An 18,894-nucleotide genomic window follows, 5' to 3' on the forward strand; every position below is an offset into this window, starting at 1 on the left:
GAGGTTAGTCAGTAGATTGGACTGCAGGCAGTCGGTCTGACTGTGTGTGTTCTCCCAGCAGTTTCAGCAAGCCACACGCTGAGATGCCTTGTTCACGGGTGCCAGCCCTGTTGTCCTGACAGCATTTTGGGAACTCTGACACCCAGAGTGTGTGCGGAACTGACCAGTGTCTCTTCTGTCTCCTTTCAAGAGGAGGACTTTGTGTGACAGGAATCACGTGACCACCTAAGCCAGGGTATCCAAAGGAGAGGACTTGTGTGACTGAAGGTCACTTGGTAATCCTAAGGAGGGCTTCGGGTGAGTGTACCTCATGTGGTAACTAGGAGGTCACTGTGAAAATTCCTGGGTGAAGGAAGTAAAGCTGGTTGTTGCCACATTCAAAACTCAAGCAAGTCTCGTGATCCCCTGACATGGTTGTGAGTCTATAGGGACCAAGGTCATCTGTATATATAACCTCAAACTAAACAAGGAAACAAATAATCCCAAGCCTGGAGACCAGATCTGTGAGCCGTTCCTTCTTGACTGACAGACTTGACGTGACTGACTTGGTGGCATTGTTTTGGGGCATTTGAGCTGGATTTTAATGGTCTGGGTTTTTTTTCCCACATGCACCGTATAATAATCTGTTGTTCGTATAGAGTTGATATTAAGGCTTGTGTTTGGGTGTTAAGTTTATTGGGTTAATTCTATTATTGTTTGTTTATTAATAAATCTTGTGTTAAACTTAACTTGCTCATTTATGCGTCTCAATTGCTTTTGGAGAGCGTAACATAAATTGGCGGCTTGTTCTTTTATGTAGTCGGTAGGACAGAAGTACAGAAGATACAAACTAAACTTGGCTGCTGCATAAGGAAGGGAGGCGTGCAAACTTTGAGCAGTCTTAAGTGGGTCATAGCCAAAAAGAGGTTGAGAATGGCTGGGCTAGAGTATTGCTGCAAATGATGTTTGAATTGCAGCATATGGCTGATATTTAGTTCTCTGCTCAATGTTGATCAGCAGTGCAAACCATGGGCTGTCACTAATGCACTGTTGAATTTGGAGACTATACACAGGTATGAATATTTTAATAGCATAAACAAAGCCGGCTAAATTAGAGCGTACTGTTGAATTTTTAATGGACAGTTTCTGTTAACTGAGATTTTACTGCTTTTGGTGCACTTATCTGTAATGCTTTGGTTACAGTTAAAATTCAAATGGAAAGTTCTGCAAGAGTGGCTTGCAGCATTGGGATGGTTTGTGTGCAGTAGCACGTAGTCAGGGATTTCTCCATTTAATCTTCCAAACCGCAGACCTGTCTCTGAGGAATCCGTGCCTTTCCCTTTCTTCAGCAACCTTTTTTATTGAGCGACCGGTTCAGAGTGGCGCAAAGCTCACATCTCACGGGAAGGTTTGCTACCTGTACTCAGCTTTGCAGTACTGTGTGGCTGAGGGAGAGTACAGAATGTTATCTTTAAATTAAAAATTCTGATACCGACTGCAGCAAAAATTAACATAATCTTCATTTGTAGTCCGACCCCGTCTTATTCTCCTACATATCCGGAGCCCTGTATTGGGTAAGAACGTTTTGGTTCTGTACGGTGTCTTGGAATTATCTGTACTGGAGGAAACCTTTCATTTAGTTACATATCCATATTCCAGACCTCAAGTGTAATCTTTCATACTTTATATAATCCACTTTAAAATGTTGACATCTATGAATTTACTACTGCCAGTAAACTATTGTGATCCTAGATAATTAGAAGAGAAAGCAAATTCTGCTGGTGAACCAACCGATTATTGACTGCTAAAGGTTCTATTATTGCCATGCTTTTAGAATGTAGCATTCATGAAATTCTTTAACTTCTGTCTACGGTAAGGCAGCCAGAGAGCTGCCACTTTGTCCAGCGCCCCTTACAAACAAGTCTGCTGAGTTTTTGATGTGATGTCCTGTGAATGGGGTTAAAATTTGACCAATGCTATCCATTTCACACTTCAAACTTAGCTGCAAAGTAGTTTCATAGTTGATTATTATGATACACCATCAGGTTTTGTTGTAGTTCTGTCATTGAAATAATATACTTCAGTAGCAGATATATTTCTGTTGCAAGTATCATTTATTCTCGAGACATGTCACAGATTTGATTATTATTTATTTCAGAAGACACACGCCCTTTATGACACAACCAGAGTACAGGATCTATGAACTCAATAAGCGCCTCCAAAACTGGACCGAGGTGAGTAATTCCAAGCAAATTAGTCGATAAGGTTTTAAAGCATACATATTTTCAGAGCTTCTTCTAGCTTAGAACTCTCCTGTTGTTTTATGCTGAATTCCACATTGTCAATAGCAAAATGAGCATCTGGAGATGCAGAAAATGGAATTGGTCAAGGTAGAGCCAAGCAACATGTTAGTAGAGAAAAGCTTTTCTCCACAGGTATCTTGCTGACTCCTCCTTGACCAGTTCAAGACATACTTCATTGTTTCACTGTTACTTTCATTTTAATGCATCAGGTCACTGAATAAGGGTTCCTTATTCAACAGATGCTCAGGGCTTTTTGCGCTGTACACTGCCGGTGTGAATTTTTTTCTCTCTTCAGGAGTGCGACAACCTTTGGTGGGATGCTTTCACCACTGAATTTTTTGAAGATGATGCGGTATTAACTGTGGCCTGCTGCCTGGAAGATGGACCAAAAAGATACAGTGAGTTTTTGCTGTTCTCCACCACAGGCTGCTCACATTTCAAATGAATTTCAACAACTTCAAGTTGAAAACACATCATGAATCAATATGCCAAGAAGAGTGTGCCATAATTTGAAGGCACAAAATTTATCAAGGGAACACCAATAAACTATGTCATACTGTAAGGTGACATCTACAGATATTACAAGATCAGAAGGAAGAAGGCCAATCGGCCTATCGAGTCTGCTCCATCATTGTAATCGTGAGTTAATCCATCCTACCACTCCTTGACTTTCTCCTCAGATCCCTCGATGCCCTAATCAAACACTTATCAATCTCTGCCTTAAATACACCCAGCAACCTCACTTTCACAGCCGCTTGTGGCAACAAGTTCCACAGACTTATGGCCCTCTGATTAGAGAGATTTTTCCATATCTCTGTTTTAAATTGATGCCCTTTTATCCTGAAGTTGTGCCCTCTTTTCCTAGACTCCCCTTCCATGGGAAACATTCTTGCCACGTCTGCTCTCTCCAGACCTTTCAGCATTCGAAATGAAGTTTCTGCCTCATCCCTCTGTTATCCAACGAGTACAGACCAAGAGCCGACAATCATTCCTCATATGCTAACCCTGTCATTCCTGGTATCATTCTAAAAAAATCTTCTGAACCGTCTTCAACGTCAGCACGTCTTTTCTCAAATATGCCACTCAAATGACTGATTCCACCTGCATTGAATTCACCCGTCGTTATTGAATGAAGATCTACCGGGACCAATGCCTGAAGAGGGCGCACAAAATCAGTCAACCGGTGTGGACTCGAAAGGGCAACATAGCCTGTTTCCGTTCCATAAATGGTTATATGGTTAAAACTATACCCAGTTCTCCAAGAGAGGTCTCAACTGTGCCCTATCGAGTGTCAGCATTGCATCCCTGCTCCTTTATAGTTATTCCTCTAGACATGAATGCCAACATTGCATTTGCCTTCTTCACCACCTGGAGGTTAACCTTTAGGGTATCCTGCATGAGGACTCCCAAGTCCCTTTGCACCTCTGAATCTTGTGTTCTCTCCCCATCTAGATAACAGTCTGCCCATACAATATCCAATGTATCCACGTTGATACATTAATAAGCTGTGTCAGGCAACATTTATCCCTCACAGTCTCCTCACTAATGTCTAGTTTGGACTTCACCAGGATTATTTGGCTCCTGACCTCATTGTTTCAGATGTGGATGAGGTTGGTGTAACTGTCCTTTATATCAGGTGAGCATTTGACTGAGTGGGGCTCACGGTGTCCATGTTGAATGGAAGTCAGAGGCCATCATTTTCCAAATATTGTAGAAGTACCTTGCATGGAAACTGATGAATCACTCCAATCCTAAGAATTCCTTGGGGAAGCATTTAAGCTCTTCACCGAAGAGCTGATGTTCACTGTTGCATAATGTTCAACTCCATTCACAACTCTTGGGAAAATGAAGCAGCTCCATGTCAAGGGCAGCAAGAACAAGACAACGTGCAGGCAAAGGAAGATAATTGGAAAATAACATTTAATTACAGCATGGTTATAGGCCCTTCTGGCCCACGAGCTACAGCCCTAAAGCCTTTTCACCATCTCTAACACTTGCCACTGGTCTTGATTGAAAATGGCGGTGCTGCTGGAGTTGCTATAAAGGCAAAGCTGCCCCCGGTGCAGACCCATGGTGAGTAGGGAGTGGAGATTCAGTGGACCCCACAGGATCCAAGCACCCAGTCCGACTGTTGCCAGCTTTGTACAGGCTTTAAGCGGCCCCCGGTGCAGACCCATGGTGAGTAGGAGTGGAGATTCAGTGGACCCCACAGGGTCTAAGCACCCAGTCCGACTGCTGCCAGCTTTGTACAGGCTTTAAGCGGCCCGTTAAAGGAGCCAACAGTGGTTTTATTTAAAATCGCATGACAGCGAGGCCTGTGCTTATGATCAGCGCCAGCCACCAGGGGTTGCAGATTCCAGGGACTGGCGTAGGGCACCAGAAAGCAGGGAGACCACCTCCCTTCTAAGAAAGAGAGCAGAGGAGATGACCCACAGGACCGTGACCACAGTGAGGGGGTTCTACTGCTGAGGAACACACAGGTGGCGGCCTGTTGGTGGCTCAAAGAGAGGAACTCATGCAGGCTGCGGGCTGCTGGAGACTGCGATCAAGGGACTCGCACCAGGCGACAGACTGCTGGAGACTGGCTGAAGGGAACCAGGATGCGAGAGGGTTCCGAGGGCACTGAAGGGTTCCCGATCGTGTTGGAGGTTCGGATCTGGAGCTCAGGTTGCCGATGGTTTGGATGTGGGAGCACTGGAGGTGAAACCACAGACACTCGTTGACTCTGGGGGGAACTTACTTTTGCTTCTCTTTCACTGAGGTGTTTCAGGCAATTTCTGCCGATGGCGAATCCGTCTGCCTTACAACAGGGAAAAGGCAATTTTGTGTAATATAACAGTTTTTTATCACATGAAAATAAACTGAATTTTGATTGTAACTTGTAACTGTCAAGAAGCTTGACATCATTTAGGATCGATTAGCACACTTATTGGGACTTCGTCAACCCTCCTGAATATTTGTTCTTTCTATCATTTGCAGTGGTTGCAACATGTATCAGCAACAAAATGCATTGCAATGACTCAGACAGCATTGGCACATCTCTGAAACTCCTGTCCTCTACCTCTTGGAACCTCCCTAGCTCTTTCCTACACTGTCCGTCCCCCCTCCTCCTGTTATCTCCCCCTTTCCAGTCTCAATAAAGGGTTCCAACCCAAAAAAAAATTCTCTCCCTAGATTTAAACACGAAAGTCTACAGAAGGCAAGTTAGGCCGAAGGGCTTGTTTCCATGCAATGCGACTCCATGAGAGAGAGTCACCCATGCTCCACACTCAGGCAGCCGCCTTCAGCTCATATCACTAGACAGAGAATCTACAAGAGGCATAGGGAGGGTGGACAACCTGCACCTTTTTCCTGAGTAGCAAATACCAGAGGACATCTGTTTAAGGTGAGGGGAGGAAAGTTTAGGACAGACGGCAGGGGTAAAAAAATATTTTTTTTTTTGCACAGAGTTCTGGGGCCCTGGAATTCATTGGTGGTGGTGGTGATGGAGGCTAGTACAGTAGGGACATTTAAGAGACAGGTGCATAAATTAATGCAAAACAGAGGGTTATGTGTGTGAGGGAGGGAGGGAGGGATAGATTGTTGAGTAGGTTTATTTAGTTCGGCATAACATCATTGTCAAAGAGCCTTTATTGTGATTGTAATGTGAAGATATGATGAAGGCCTTTGGTTTCTATGGACGCTGGTTGACCTGAGTTTTTCCAGCACCTTTATGCATTTCTTTACATGGATGTTGCCTGACCCACTGGCACCTCATTGCTTACTCAAGATTCCTGCATTTGCAGAGCATGTGCTTCTCCTGTCCTCTGCCACTCAGGGAGGAAGGACATTGGGTGAAGGGGATTCCTTTCAAAGTACCACCTGAGCCGTAAATATATCACTGATCTTTCATTTTGCTGGGTTGAAATCCCAGAAGACAGGACCTTCATGAGAAGAATCTTTCCAAGGAGATGGTTCAACAAGACTTCCTCGAGGGCTTTAATGGACGGGCAATAAATACTGGCCTTACAGTGCCGCATGGAACCCAAAAGTGAATTAAAAAAAAACAAATAAAGCTCTTGTAAATTATTCCTAAAATCTGAAACTAATATAATTCATTTGAGATACATGCAGGGCATTTGCCTCCAGACTGATGAAATTCTATTCCCGAGGAAACAGTAGAGCAGTGGTTCTCAACCATTTTCTTTCCATTCATATCCCACTTTAAGTAATTCCTATGCCATCGATGCTCTGTGATTAGTAAGGGATTGCTTAAGTTGGTATGTGGGTGGAAAGAAAATGTTTGAAAACCACTGTTTTAATTGTACCTAATTGACTGATTATGCATGGTTTCATAACTCCAAAGGAAATGGGCCAGTGATCATTTTTCATCAAGCAAAATATTTCAGTAACAATTGGGTCTAGTGCAGTGGTTTTCAACCTTCCCTTCCCACTCATACACCACCTTAAGCAATCCCTTACTAATCACAGAGCACTGATGGTGTAGGGATTACTTAAAGTGGGATGTGAGTGAAAGAAAAAGGTTGAGAACCCACTGCAGTAGAGGCTGTCTCATTAAATGTATTTAGGACGCAGATAGATTTTTGAATAATTGGGGAATTAAGAGCTATGGGGAACCAGCTATGATCTTATTGAGTGGCGGAGCAGGCTTGACGGACTGGATGGCTGGCTCCTACTCACATTTAAATAAAATCTTCTCATATACTTTTAATAGATGCTACGACTTCATCACATGATAAATACTAGTTCAAAATCTTGAAATGTAACTGTTTTCATCCCTTATTTCTACTAAGCAATTGGTCGGACCCTCATCCCTCGTTATTTTCGGAGTATCTTTGACGGTGGAGCAACGGACCTTTATTTTAACCTGAAACACTCAAAAGAATCATTCCATGGCAACCTGGTGGTGTTGGACTGTGAGCTTTGTAGCATGGTCACCCTGCACAGCAAACCCATCTTCACCAAGGTAGGTTCCTCAAATTATCTTTGCTATCTAAAGGATGTTGTTTGACTTGTTGAGTTTCTCCAGCATTGTGTTTTAACTTCAACCACAGTGTCTGCAGACTTTCGTATTTAACTAATATTTGCTCTGGTTCTCATTTGGAAATATGATCTCATATAGAGGCTGTAGTATCAAAGGTAGAGAATTGAGGAATTTGATTTAAATGACTTGCATGCAATGGCGATGAGGAGGAGCTGCTTTTCCCAAAGGGCGGTGAATCTATGAAAGTAAATATATTTTAAGACAAGGTTTGATGGATTTTTACATTGAAGGGGAAATTAGGGATACAGGGAAAAGGCAGGTGGGTGGAGATGAGCCGATTGTCAGATCAGCCACGATCTCATCGAATGTCGGAGCAGGCTCGACGGGCCGGATGGCCAACTCCTGTTCTTAAAGTCGGGTTTAGTTTTTATTGAGAAAACTGTTGGAAGACCCAGGAATTAAATTGCAGGACAATGGCAAAACAGAACAATGACATGAGAGAAGAATGATAAATTTTGAAGTTAAGAGACAGCAGAGAGCAAATTGGAAAGAGATACCATGGCCTTGATAGAATAAAGACAAGTGAGGTGGTATGTAATCAGCTTGCATTGTTTATTTATGTAGGTATGTACAGAAGGCCGTCTCTACCTGGAATTTATCTTTGATGATTTGATGCGCATAAAGAATTGGTATTTTAACATCAGACAAAATCGTGAGCTGCTCTCACGCAGCATCCTTGCAACACACGTGAGTATCTGATTTTTTTAAAATTTCAGAGTGGTTTCAGCTTGTTAGTCGTGCTCCATATGAACTTGCATTGACAGATAATCTGAGAGAAAGGTATACATGACAAGAATACTTGACAGAAATATGCTCGCAGTATTTGCCCTTTTTTGGTATTGCTTTAAAGTTCATTCTGTTATGAGTGGCTTTCTGGATGCAGTAAAATCCCCACTATCCTGAACTCCAGCAACCGGCAAAAAAATAGTGGAAAATAATTAGGCAAAAAATACGTAAGTTTAAAATTGGCACCCCCTAGCGTTCAGTTCGCCAATCACACAATCTCAAGCAACCGGAAAATGTACGTACCTGATACCATTCTCCTTAAGTGCCAGGATACCAGAGGTTTTTAATGGAAAAATCACATTTGCAATTTTGCAAGGTAAACTATGTTATCTGTTTGGTAAACAGGGAAATGGGCATTATGTTTTAAATGCAGAGTAACCGCTATGTACTTTGATACTCTGGCTAATCAAGAACATATCAATCTCTGTTTTAAATATACCCTGAGATCATTCAATCTCAAAAATTAAAACAAAAAATTTAGACATACAGCACGGTTCAGGCCATTTCAGCCCACGAGTCTGTGCTGCCCAATTTACAATAATCAACCTACATCCTGGTATGTTTCAAATGGTAAGATAAAACTGGAGCCCCCGGGGAAAACCCACAGAGAACGTACAAACTCCTTATCGATAGCATGAGATTTGATCCCCGGTCCTGATCGCTGGCGCTGTAAAGGCATTGCACTAGCCACTATGCCAACCCTGCCGCCCAGAAAGTGGGGAGAAGGCCAGGTAGTGGGAGAAAGGATAAGCTCGCGATTGTATGGTGGGACAGACTCAATGGGCTGAATGGCCTATTTCTGCTCTCTTATGGAAAACGTACCTTTCGTTTGTGAGGTGCTATTTTTGTTTAGCTCTCTTCTTTGTGGGCTGAATCCTTGATGAAAATTGTGCAGCGAACCAACAACCAAGTCTGAAAAATTACTGAAGTGTTGAGACTTTTGAAATTATGTGGAGGGAAAATAATAAGGAAGTATTATTGTTGCAATCCACATCATGTGTTTTTCTGATACCGTATAACCTACTGTATATAAAGTAAATCAATTCATTTTTTTTGTCTACAAACAAATGCAGTTATTAATTAAAAATCTGAGTCTGGATTTTCGATGGAATAGATTTGACTTGATTGTGGGTCCTAACAAATTATTTTCAAAATAAAGTATTAAATTGTGGTAGTTGAGAAATGTGGAGTTAATTATCTTGGAGCAGCCCATTTTTTGTGGTTTTCATCTCACGTTATTTCTTTCAGGCCCAGGATCCTCCAATGTTGGAACAGCTGTCCAACAGTATCACGCGTTCTGGGCTCTCAAACTTCACTCTTAACTACCTCAGAGTAAGTGTGATGGTAAAATAGAAGCCAAGTCTGTGGATCAAGCATTTTGAGCACCCTCCTCTTTTTATTTGGAATATGCTGAGTTGGTCTGAAACTGGCACTCTGTTCTGTGGTGCTCTAAGTTTTGCAAAGGCCTTTGGCACTCAGTCACTGGGTCTGGAGACTTTCATGATGTATTGGTGCTAACAATTAACTTTCCCTATTATGGTCGTGGAATCATAGAGCATGCAAACAGGCCCTTCAGCCCAACTTAACCCACACCGACCAAAATGCCCCATCCACGCTAGTCCCACCTGCCTGCGTTTGGCCCATAGCCAGCCTATCCAATACTTTAAACCGATCCTCCATCTGTGCTTGAGCATTGACAGGTATTTATTTTAGTGTGTGGTACCCTTTAACTTTTGTTTCCTGTTATTTATTTATATTTGTGATCTTGGCGTTGCTGACACGACCAGCACAATTGTTCCTCAATGTCAGGCGTCACAGTTGGCGTTACGCTGTTACAGCACCAGCGATTGGGATTGGGGTTCGAAACCCGCGCTCTCTGTAAGGAGTTTGTACCATCTCCCTGTGCCTGTGTGGGTTTTCCCTGGGGGCTCCCACCCTTCAAAAAACAGGGGTGTAGGTTAATGGGGTGCCACAGACTCATAGGGCTGAATTTACCTACTATCATGCTGTGTGTTTAAATTTAAATTTTTTTAAAAAGACAGTCATTTGAAAAAAAAACAGTATTGTCATCCGTAATTATGTAAGTTGACTTTAATCAGGTAATTCCTGTAACATACAAAATTTAAATTCTAACCCCAGTTTCTGACGCTGTCACAGAGTTGCAGTAACTGCTACACTAACCGTGCCATCATTATAATTAACCCCCCACTTCCCCTAAGTTTACACATAAAGCCTTACTAATATACTAATAAAGATAAAATCCCTTACTAGGCAGGGATAGGGAGACAGTTTGGGAGAAGCGGCATCGGCCGGCTTTTCATCCTGGGCACTGCCATTTTATGCAAACAGCTGCTACGAGTGGGGCCCGGCCAGAGCGCTCCATTGGCTGAATGTTTGCTCCCATCTTCACCAAGGGGTTGTGGGTTGCTTTGGAGAACATTTACTTATACAGTTTTAAACTTTAATTTATTCCTGTTTATTTTTATATTTATTTCCTCAAAGATTTTTTTGCCTGTTGTTTGGGGTTGCCGGTTGGTTGAATTGCAGATAATGGGGATTATAGGAATAGGTAATATTCACAGTTACACTAAAGCAAGAAGGAAACGTCCAGTAGTTCAGTCAGGCCTTTTTTTGTGGTGCTGATGTAGGGTAGTAATGCAAGGTTCAAGAGTGGTTGGAGGAAAATGGTGGAATTCAGGCTTCTGTACCTTCTTCCTGAAGATTATCAGTGAGAAGAGGTTGTGACCAGGGCTGTGGGACAGTCTAGGACAAAAAGGCACAACTTCAGTATTGAAGGACATCCACTTAGAACAGAGATGGGGAGGAATTTCTTCAGCCAGAGGGTGGTGTATCTGTGGAATTTGTTGCTATAGGGGTTTGTGGATTGATAGATTCTTGATTAGCCAGGGCATCGAAGGTTATGATGAGAAGGCCGGGCAGTGGGGCTGAGTGGGGAAATGGATCAGCTCATTGAGTGGATCAGACTCAATGGGCTGAATAGCCCATTTCTGCTCCTATGTATTATGGTTTTATCTTATCTACACATTGTCAGATGCATATCAGTCCTGTAATTGAACTTGAGCAGCTTGGATGAAGTTGTACTAAATAATTTCAGTTATTGATAACCAAGACATCAGTGAAGATTGAAATAAAAGGAAGGGGAAGTTAGAGCAGACATTATTTTCCAGTGGTGCTGCTTATAGCAGATGTCAGCACTGTTAAAAGATTAAAACTTATTATTTGTATTTATTTTAATATGGACTATTTTTATGTCTGTGCCAGGCTGATTCTTTGTTTTACGTAGTTGTTCATTCTGTTGTTGCCATGTTGTTCAGATAGAAACTCAGTTGACAGGCTGCAGTGAAACCTCAGTTGCAGGGACCAATCCCATTTGTTCTGTTACATGATGTGGGGTTTGAGACTTCCAAGAGACCAGAGAATCCAATAAAAATAACTCGTCTGGTAACAGCTTCCACTAATTATAATGAAGCAATTTTGGTGATTTTTCTGTGGTTTGTTTTAACCAGTGTGGGAGGCCTCTCTCTGTAGGTAATAGCTAAATATTTGGAATATGAGGTTTTTTTTTCTCAACTTCACAACATATAGGAGCAGAAGTCGGCCCACCGAGTCTATCATGAGCTGATCCATCCTTCCGCTCAGCCCCAGTCCCTAACCTTCTCCCCGTAACCCTTGATGCCCTGACTAATCAAATACCTGCCGATCTCTGCCTTAAATACACCCAACGACCTCACTTCCACAGCTGCCTGTGGTAACAAGTTCCACAGACCCACAACCCTCTGGCTAAGAAAATTTTTCCACATTTCTTTTTTAAATTGACATCCTTTTATCATGAAGTGGTCCAGTCCTTTCAGTATTCAAAATGTCTCATCCTTCTGTGCTCCAACGAATCACAAGGGAGAACATAGAACAAAAAAATATCAATGTATTCCAGGAAAGACTAGGATAATATTTTTGGACTTGAATGAGGGGTATGTCAAGTTGTGGACTATTTCCCACCCTGGGATCACTCCGACACACAAATATAATCTTCCTAATGCTGTCAATTCATGTTTGTGTGAGAACAAGGAAAGCTTCAGGAAGAGGATGGCTGATTACATTTTAAGCTTTGGCTGTGCTGCGGCAACTAAAATCAAGAATCTCGGTCTGATTGTAATTTTTAAAAAAATTTCCATTTTCCTCAATCTAGCTTTGTGTCATTTTGGAGCCAATGCAGGAACTGATGTCAAGACACAAGACCTATAACCTTAACCCTCGAGACTGTCTGAAGACCTGTCTGTTTCAGAAGTGGCAGCGGATGGTGGCTCCTCCCGGTAAGTGGACAAGTGGTCCGAAATGAGGTGCCATCAGCTGCCGGTGGCTGGGAATACCTGCGGACAGGTACGATATTCATCTGCAATACCTGAAATAATAATTCCTACCATGTTACAGCTGAAAGCAGAAATAAATCCAACCCCTACTTCCACTCAGTCCAGTCTCACCGTATTACCTCTGGCAACACAGGTAAGACAAGTGCTGTGTTACATGCAGGATTCTTTCTGTTGGAGATGTTTATTGTCATACACCTTGTATGATGTACATAAACGTCAAGTCTCTTGAATGATGTTGGAGGGAAGAAACCCTAATAAAATTGGTCATCTGCTAAATGCATTTGAGTTATTTACTCAGTCTACTCCAGCAACATAGGGCAGCATCGGCATGTTATATGTACACTGTAGCATGGACTAGACCCAGTGCTGTATTACATGATTCTGGAAGAGCTGGTGCTACCATCAGGAAATAGGTATAGATGCCACAAGACTCCCACTGCCAGGTTCAGCTGCTACCCCTTCACCATCAGGCTCCTCAACAACAAACTCAATCAGGGCTCTTTTCCACTTTATTGATTTTTTTTAAAATTCTCTCTGTATTGCATAGTCTATTTGTTTACATGTACACTTAACTTCTTAAGTACAGTTTTTTGCACTACCAATAAGTGTTAATTCTGCCTCGGCTGCAGGAAAAAAGGAATCTCAGGGTGTTTATGATACCTTGTATGTACTCTGACAATAAATCTGAACTTAGATAGGGCAAAAAACAAATTATTGCATTGGATGGAAGGTAGGGATATCTCTTCAAACATTTTTGACCCAGAACAAGTTGATACTCTTGACTCTGGGTAATAAGATCCTGAACAGTTGGTGCCAGAAGGGGATCAGGTGTATTGAGGACTGTTACAAACAAAGGCAGCTCATGTCATTTGAGCAGTTGAGAAACAAATATGATCTGTCTATTAGAACATTCTTCAGCTATCTGCAAATAAGATATTTTTTAAGGGAAAAATTAGGGCTATCTATGACCCTGCATAGGTCTAGTAATGTGGAGATTCTAATTTGACAAAGGACTTCGCGTGAATTTATTTCTCGATTGTATTACATATTCCAAAATGAGGGCCTGAAGCTGGGTTTACTCAGATCAAGGAAGAGATGGGAATCGGACTTGGGCACAACCAAAAGTGATGGCAAGACCTGTGTCTGGACAGTGTGACTGGGGTCATTAACGCCAGATGCAGTTTGGTGCAATGTAACCTTTTGCACTAGCTGTACCTCACACCACAAAAATGACATAAATCAAAGCCAGAAATTTCAGAAATGTGCTTTAGGTGTAGTGTGGAGATTGGAACCTTTGTCCACCCCACCTGACTATGTATAAAGGTGAGACCCTTCTGGGAAGAACTGGGGGACATTTTGAAAAAGAAATTACAAAGATGGATTTTCCATAAGTTCCAGAGTTGTACCTTTTGGGAGATATTGGGAAGGTGAGTTTTACACTGTCCAAATACCTAATTCATTTTGTGAAGGTAACTTTGGCGGTATTCAGGAAGTGTATAATGGTTCTGTGGAAGTCCAACTCTCAATTAAATACCACGCAATGGAATATGGAAATGCAGAATTGCATTCCCTTGGAGAAAATCACTTACAATCTTAAGTGTGGCAGCCCTATCTGAAATACATGGGCATGTAGATTGGCTCGCTCCCCCTCCCTGTGAAATATGGATATTCTAAAAACCTGTCTTCGTAGGGAAAGGATTAGAGTTAAGGGAATTAAACATGGCACAGGCGACATGTGTGTTTTCCTTTTAGTCCATTTTTTAGTTAGTTTTAATTTATTTTATTTATTTATTTCTTTTATTACTTACTTGCGTTATTTAGTTAATTAAGTTGTTCTTTTGTTTAGGACTTCAGTGGGGGCTCTGAACCCCACTTGTATTTGTATAACCCGTCTAGTTATGTGTTTTGGGGCAAGGCAGGGGGGACAAAACACAGACTCTGTATGTTCCATGAATGTTGAAAAAGATTGTATTGATTGTTGAAATAACTTTACAAGTCAGAAAAAAATCAAAATAAAATATTTAAGAAAAACTTTGGTATGTACTTAGTGTGACAGAGTATATAGAAATGTTTTTGGGAGATAAATTGGGAAAGGTTTGTTAGAGTAGGTCACATGCAAACACTTTAAAACAGATTTTATTTGAAATACTGGAGCTATGCTAAACATAGTGGCTTCTCGCACCTTTTTGCAAGAGCTTTGAAGAGTGCTCAAGAGATGTCACTAATGGATTATTGTTTATCAAGGCAACAGATGAAAGAGCAGACTGGAGCTGCAATTGTCTACAGGAGACTTGCTGTTGTAAGAGGGTCGTGTGGTTTTGCAAGCAGAGAGAGTCAAACAGGCTTTCTCTCAGTCTCGTGTGTGTGTGTGTGAGAGAGAGAGAGAGAGAGAGAAGCAGAGATCACTTGACAATGTCAGCCAGCAGAAGTAGCTGGGACTGGAATAGGACAAGCTGGCAAGCTTTTGAAAGACAGCCTGGTCCAAGCCCTTGTGGTTCATGGAGGAAGAGAGGACTGGCTGTCTAATGTCTCACTTGGAATAAGAGAAACAAAAAGGAACTCTGTGGTGACCTGAAAGAAAGAGATTATTATCTGAAGAACCCTGATGGGGCAAGTTTCATCAGGAAGACACTGAGTACATGATGGAAGTACATCAGTTCTGGATGTCATGGAACAACACATCTCTCTCTAAAAACTGTCAAGAACCTTCGTGAGCGGTAACCATTTACCTTTCGAGCACCAAAGCCTGGTGAACTCTATAGATGTTAAATTCTGTGCACAGTATAAGAATTGCCTGCAACTAGTGAACTTGGAGGAATGAGAAATGAGATTGGACTGTGAACCAAATAACTTTTCTGAACTTACACACACATTACATACATGTACACTTAGAATTAGAAGGGGGTTAAGGTAATAATAGATAAGTTAAAGTTTGATTCTGTTTTCATATTTAATGATAACTAAAAGCAACTTTTGTTTAAGTAACCATTTGTCTTGGTGAATATCTACTGTTGTTGGGTTTATGGGTCCTCTGGGCTCATAACAATAGCATTAGCATTGCTCAGAAGCAGATATGTGTGGCTCAGAATAGCGTTTAGAAGGAGGCCATTGAGCCCATTGAATGTATGCTCAGAGAAATCCCATTAGTGTCATTCGTGCACTAATTTTCTGTGTTTCCTATTCTGTCTCTGACTCCCCATCAAGATCCTCCCACTTAAGCCTCCTGCACAAGATGCAATTTATAGAGGACAATGAGTTTAATTGCCCACACGTCCCCGAAATGTGGGAGGAAACCAAACCACCCAGGAAAATCAACGAGGTCTCAACTCGGAGGGCACTTGCGGCCAAAATGACACAATCTGTGAGACACCTGCAGTGTCACTCTGCTACCCTGATGGAATGGCAGTCAGGTAAAATGGCACTGATTGAGTCTGGAGAAATCTTTAAGTTGTTCACCCATTTGCTGAATATCGGGATTTCAGATTTATTGTCAGAGTACATACATGACATCACATTCAACCCTGAGATCCTTTTTTTCCTGCAGGCGCGGCAGAATTACCACTGATTGGTAGTGCAAAAAAAAACCCGTGCAGAACATACACATGTAAATAAATAAAGAAATGTAAATAAACTGCAATACAGAGAGGAAAAAGATCAATAAAGAGCATAAGTACTGAAATCAGTCCACGACTGAGTTTGTCATTGAGGAGTCCGATGGTGGAGGGGTACTGGCTGTTCCTAAACCTGGTGGTGGGAGTCTTCTGGCACCTACACCTCATTCCTGATGGCAGCAGCGAGAACAGTGCTGGGTGGTGAAGATCCTCGATGATGGCTGCTGCTCTCCGACAGCAGCGCTCCCTGTAGATGTACTCGATGGTGGGGAGGGCTTTGCTTAATGATGCTCTGGGCCGTGCCCACTAATTTTTGAAAGGCTTTATGGCCAGGGTATTGGTGCTCCCATACCAGACTGGTCAGCACACTTTCCACCACACCTCAAATGAGTGATGTGCTCCAGATTTATCACTTCATAAAAGTATTGGGAGGCCATTGATAATTTCCAGCTGCTGTTCAACTTCATTTCTCTTCCTGTTTTCACCCAGCTGAACCCGTCAGACCTCCAACCGCGAAGCGGCGGAAGAGGAAGCAGTCTGGGAGCAACACATCCAGTGTGGGGCCATCCACTAATAGCACTGGTGGCAGTAAAAGAAAGAGTAGCCCTGCCACAGGCTTCAGTCTGACCACTCAGGTACCTGTAAGCATCCTTCTCTATTGAGCTACACACTGTCTTGACTGTCACTAACACTGTGAAACCAGCTGGCCTCTTTACACAGTCATTTGGGGAGGCTGGGCAATCTGTAAGAAATGTATCCAGAGGATGATTGGGATGGAATTTGAACTGTGTTGTGCATCGTCTGAAGTTTTCAGTCTTAGATCTTTTTCTCATCCACAATCCAAATTCAGCAGGTCAATCTTCATGTCCACCTAATAATGGAGCTTAGTAAGTGTCAGTGGTCATTGCGACAAAACTAGCTCAGGTTGACACTTCTGTATCTAAGGGAGAATCGCTAAATGCTGATTTCCACAACTGTTTGGAGCACGATTAATGACTGCAGACTGTCCTTCACTGCTGGCTGTGGCTTTAATATCGGCAGCAATATGCTGATGGGGCAGAGGGACTGTGAAGTGCATTGGCAGGTGGGTGAAGTGATCTGATTTGACAAGTAATGCTTTGTGCAAAGTTCCTCTCGGTTTAAAATTCTCAAAAGGTCTGTCATTTGTGGACCATATATGTCGGCATATAAATCAGAAAAATATCACTCCAAAACTAGGGGTCAAGTGTAAAATCTGAACCTTCATATCCTATGGGCCAGAGTGTTCCCCCATGGCGATGGAGAACATTTGCATAGCTCCTACAGTCTTACCACTAAATCTTTTTCGACTGAAACGTGTTTGGGAAGCTGGATTAAAATAGTAAAGTTATATTAAAGCAATAAAAATGTATTATAAACCTGTGTAACGTATCTTAAAATAACAGCACAGCAAACGAAGCTAACAGTTGCCATTTGCAACAGCTGACGAACAGTAAACAATCAGCCTGTGTCCCAGGGTGTGTTCTGTTTACACTGTCTGTCAGGCCAAGTGTACAGTATAATATTATACATAGGTCAATCAAGTAAATGGTCAAATTAAACTCAACACCATGTTTATTCCTGTTTTAAAAAAAAACGATCCCTGAAGTGATGTCACTAGTGTTTATGTTACACCAGCATATTTTGGAGGGTAATTGTCAGTATTTGGCCATTACCGTACTTGAAATTAATTGTCTAAATTTTAAATAACCAGACTGTTGCTTAGTAGCGTGCTCAACGGCGTCACTCCACTGGTCAATGGTTGGTAAAGGGACAGCTCTCAGTAGTAAGTGCCCTACATGGGGTAGTCTTATGCAGCGAGTATAGCTCAAACCCGACATTTTAAGTGGAAATTCTGGGGGGGGGGGAGTCATCTTATACACCTAATAGCCTAATACCCTGATGTATATGGTAATAGTACTCCTAGGTCCAGATGTCATGAGATACTCGACTGTTACAAGGAGCCTATAAAGATGTGGCTTGCAATGAGAATAAGCTGCAATTGCACAGGGGAAGAGCATATGTAGTTTTAAAAAAAAAAAGTTGTGGTGGAAGTGATGGATCTTAAAGTTGTTTCAGCTCGTGCAGTTCAACAAGGGTCACTTCGTAAGCTCCAGTGTGATTTTTCAGACTGGAAGATGAAACTAGGGAATGCTGGCAAAGCTGAGATAAACCACAGTGATTAAACATCTTGATGAATATTTACTATTTGTGGTGCTGCAATCTTGCATTTACCTTAGTAGGAGCGTGGACCTAACTCAGCAACCAATTTCTTTTGGAAAGTAACTCATAAACCTGAGCATTCTTGGATCTGAATTCCAAGGCAGGAAATGAGTGTTGTAATTATAGCACAGGTGCTGTGTAAATAGGCCTGCTGGATTCGTGCGTGGGCATGGGTTGAAGCTGTCTCTGGATTCCCAGACGTTGACGGAAGGATAGGGAAGCTATTCTGTGGAAGTACTTTAGACTCCTTTTAAATGATCTTTCACCAGTAAATTCAGCAAGCAACTAACTGACCCTCACACCTTCAAGCACATCCAACAGCTTGTGATTGTTAGATTACATTTCTAACATCTGTGTGAACCATTTGATTAGTCCTAACCATGAATGTTTTAAGGCATGGGAAGTAGGGTTTATGGAGGTGTCTGTTTTCGGTGTAGTACTGACCTGCTGTGTTCTTTACATATTGAGATTCACAAATAATAATTTTGCACTCAAGCACCTACTGAGATTTGCCTAGAAGCAGTGCAAAACCACCAGTTTTT

The 18,894-nt window shown here is 42.1% G+C and overlaps 1 protein-coding gene across 7 annotated transcripts in view; it reads left to right on the top strand.

Annotated features, from left to right (window-relative positions):
- The window catches only part of LOC138753977 (LIM domain-binding protein 1-like), a 38,256-nt gene that overhangs the window by 8,899 nt on the left and 10,463 nt on the right, over positions 1-18,894 (top strand). For 3 of the 7 annotated variants that reach the window (XM_069917645.1, XM_069917644.1, XM_069917641.1), the window contains 7 exons: positions 2,138-2,213; positions 2,578-2,680; positions 7,076-7,248; positions 7,891-8,013; positions 9,361-9,444; positions 12,320-12,443; positions 16,601-16,746. In XM_069917645.1, coding sequence (XP_069773746.1) covers positions 2,138-2,213; positions 2,578-2,680; positions 7,076-7,248; positions 7,891-8,013; positions 9,361-9,444; positions 12,320-12,443; positions 16,601-16,746 — 829 coding nt within the window. Of the gene's footprint in view, positions 1-2,137; positions 2,214-2,577; positions 2,681-2,720; positions 2,922-7,075; positions 7,249-7,890; positions 8,014-9,360; positions 9,445-12,319; positions 12,444-16,600; positions 16,753-18,894 lie in introns of those variants that run through there. The other 4 variants (XM_069917640.1, XM_069917639.1, XM_069917637.1 and 1 more) reach the window with 3 other exon arrangements.

Source organism: Narcine bancroftii, chromosome 2 (assembly GCF_036971445.1).
Source record: "Narcine bancroftii isolate sNarBan1 chromosome 2, sNarBan1.hap1, whole genome shotgun sequence".
NCBI lineage: Eukaryota > Metazoa > Chordata > Chondrichthyes > Torpediniformes > Narcinidae > Narcine > Narcine bancroftii.